This window comes from Lactuca virosa, chromosome 5 (genome assembly GCF_052849685.1).
Source record: "Lactuca virosa cultivar CGN04683 chromosome 5, Lactuca_virosa_CGN04683_v6, whole genome shotgun sequence".
In the NCBI taxonomy this organism is placed as follows: domain Eukaryota; kingdom Viridiplantae; phylum Streptophyta; class Magnoliopsida; order Asterales; family Asteraceae; genus Lactuca; species Lactuca virosa.
The window spans coordinates 186595926-186596929 of NC_136430.1; the positions used below are offsets into that span (position 1 = coordinate 186595926).

Sequence of the window (1004 nt, forward strand, 5' to 3'; positions counted from 1 at the left end):
TAATTTAATATACTCCAAATTCATACCACTTGTTACATTTACTGAAATTACAATTATTACCATTTACTGGAATTAATCATCCAACACTGCAATTAACATCCATTTACTGCAACACCATTTTATGCAATATACTTACAAAACAAACCAACTTGTACTCCATTTAACATCCATACACTACAAATTAACATCCATACATTGCAATTAACATCCATACATTATAAATTACAATCCTAACATCACATATACCTACCAAAGTATCAAATACCATCAAAAGCTACATATTTCATACCATCAAAAGCTACATATTTCAAGATCACAATACTAGTGGCATAACAACCAACTGCCATTAAATCTTGAATACTACTAGAACAAGCAAGAATAATATAGCCCCTAACAAAACAACAACCATCTGCATTAATGTCATCATTTGTCGTTGCTCTGTAATCCGATTTGACTCTGGCATCATATCTTGTTTTTGAACTCCTTCATCGTCAACCCATCTGAAAAACCCACAACCTCCTTCCCCCTACATAATTAGGTCAATGCATAATACCCTTACTGCAATCCTACTAAAGAAAAGGAAAAATGATTTTTACCTTATAATTAGGGCACCCCCAAAATTTTTTGCCTGGATTTTCTGGTGTGCGTGAAACAAACACAGAGCATAAATCTTCACACCAACACTTCACTTCGATCTTCTTCTTGAATCGTGAATTCACATTCAAGCTTGATTTTGCAGAAGATATTGGCATTTTGCATAGGAGAATACTGCGGTGCGAGAGGATGCATGAAACAGCGCGGGGGGGGGGGGGGGGGGGGAAGGGTTATGTGGGAGAGGGTTATAAAATGGGGCCCATGTTGTTTGACATGTCACCTAAAGTGCCAAATCAGCACATGGGTAACCGGCTACTAAGGGTCCAACCTGTTAAATGAGATATTTGATACATTTAATGAAAGTATCCGGCTTTAATACCCCAAAAACTCATCCAATGGTAAAACCGACA

The 1004-nt window shown here is 37.1% G+C and overlaps 1 protein-coding gene across 1 annotated transcript; it reads right to left on the reverse strand.

Moving 5' to 3' along the window:
• Positions 1-346: 346 nt before the first annotated feature.
• Positions 347-752, reverse strand: LOC145112142 (uncharacterized). Its single transcript, XM_079048352.1, has 2 exons — positions 597-752; positions 347-526 (listed from the first exon to the last, which is right to left on the reverse strand). Exons 1-2 carry the CDS (start codon positions 750-752, stop codon positions 347-349), a joined length of 336 nt encoding a protein of 111 aa, XP_078904478.1.
• Positions 753-1004: the final 252 nt, after the last annotated feature.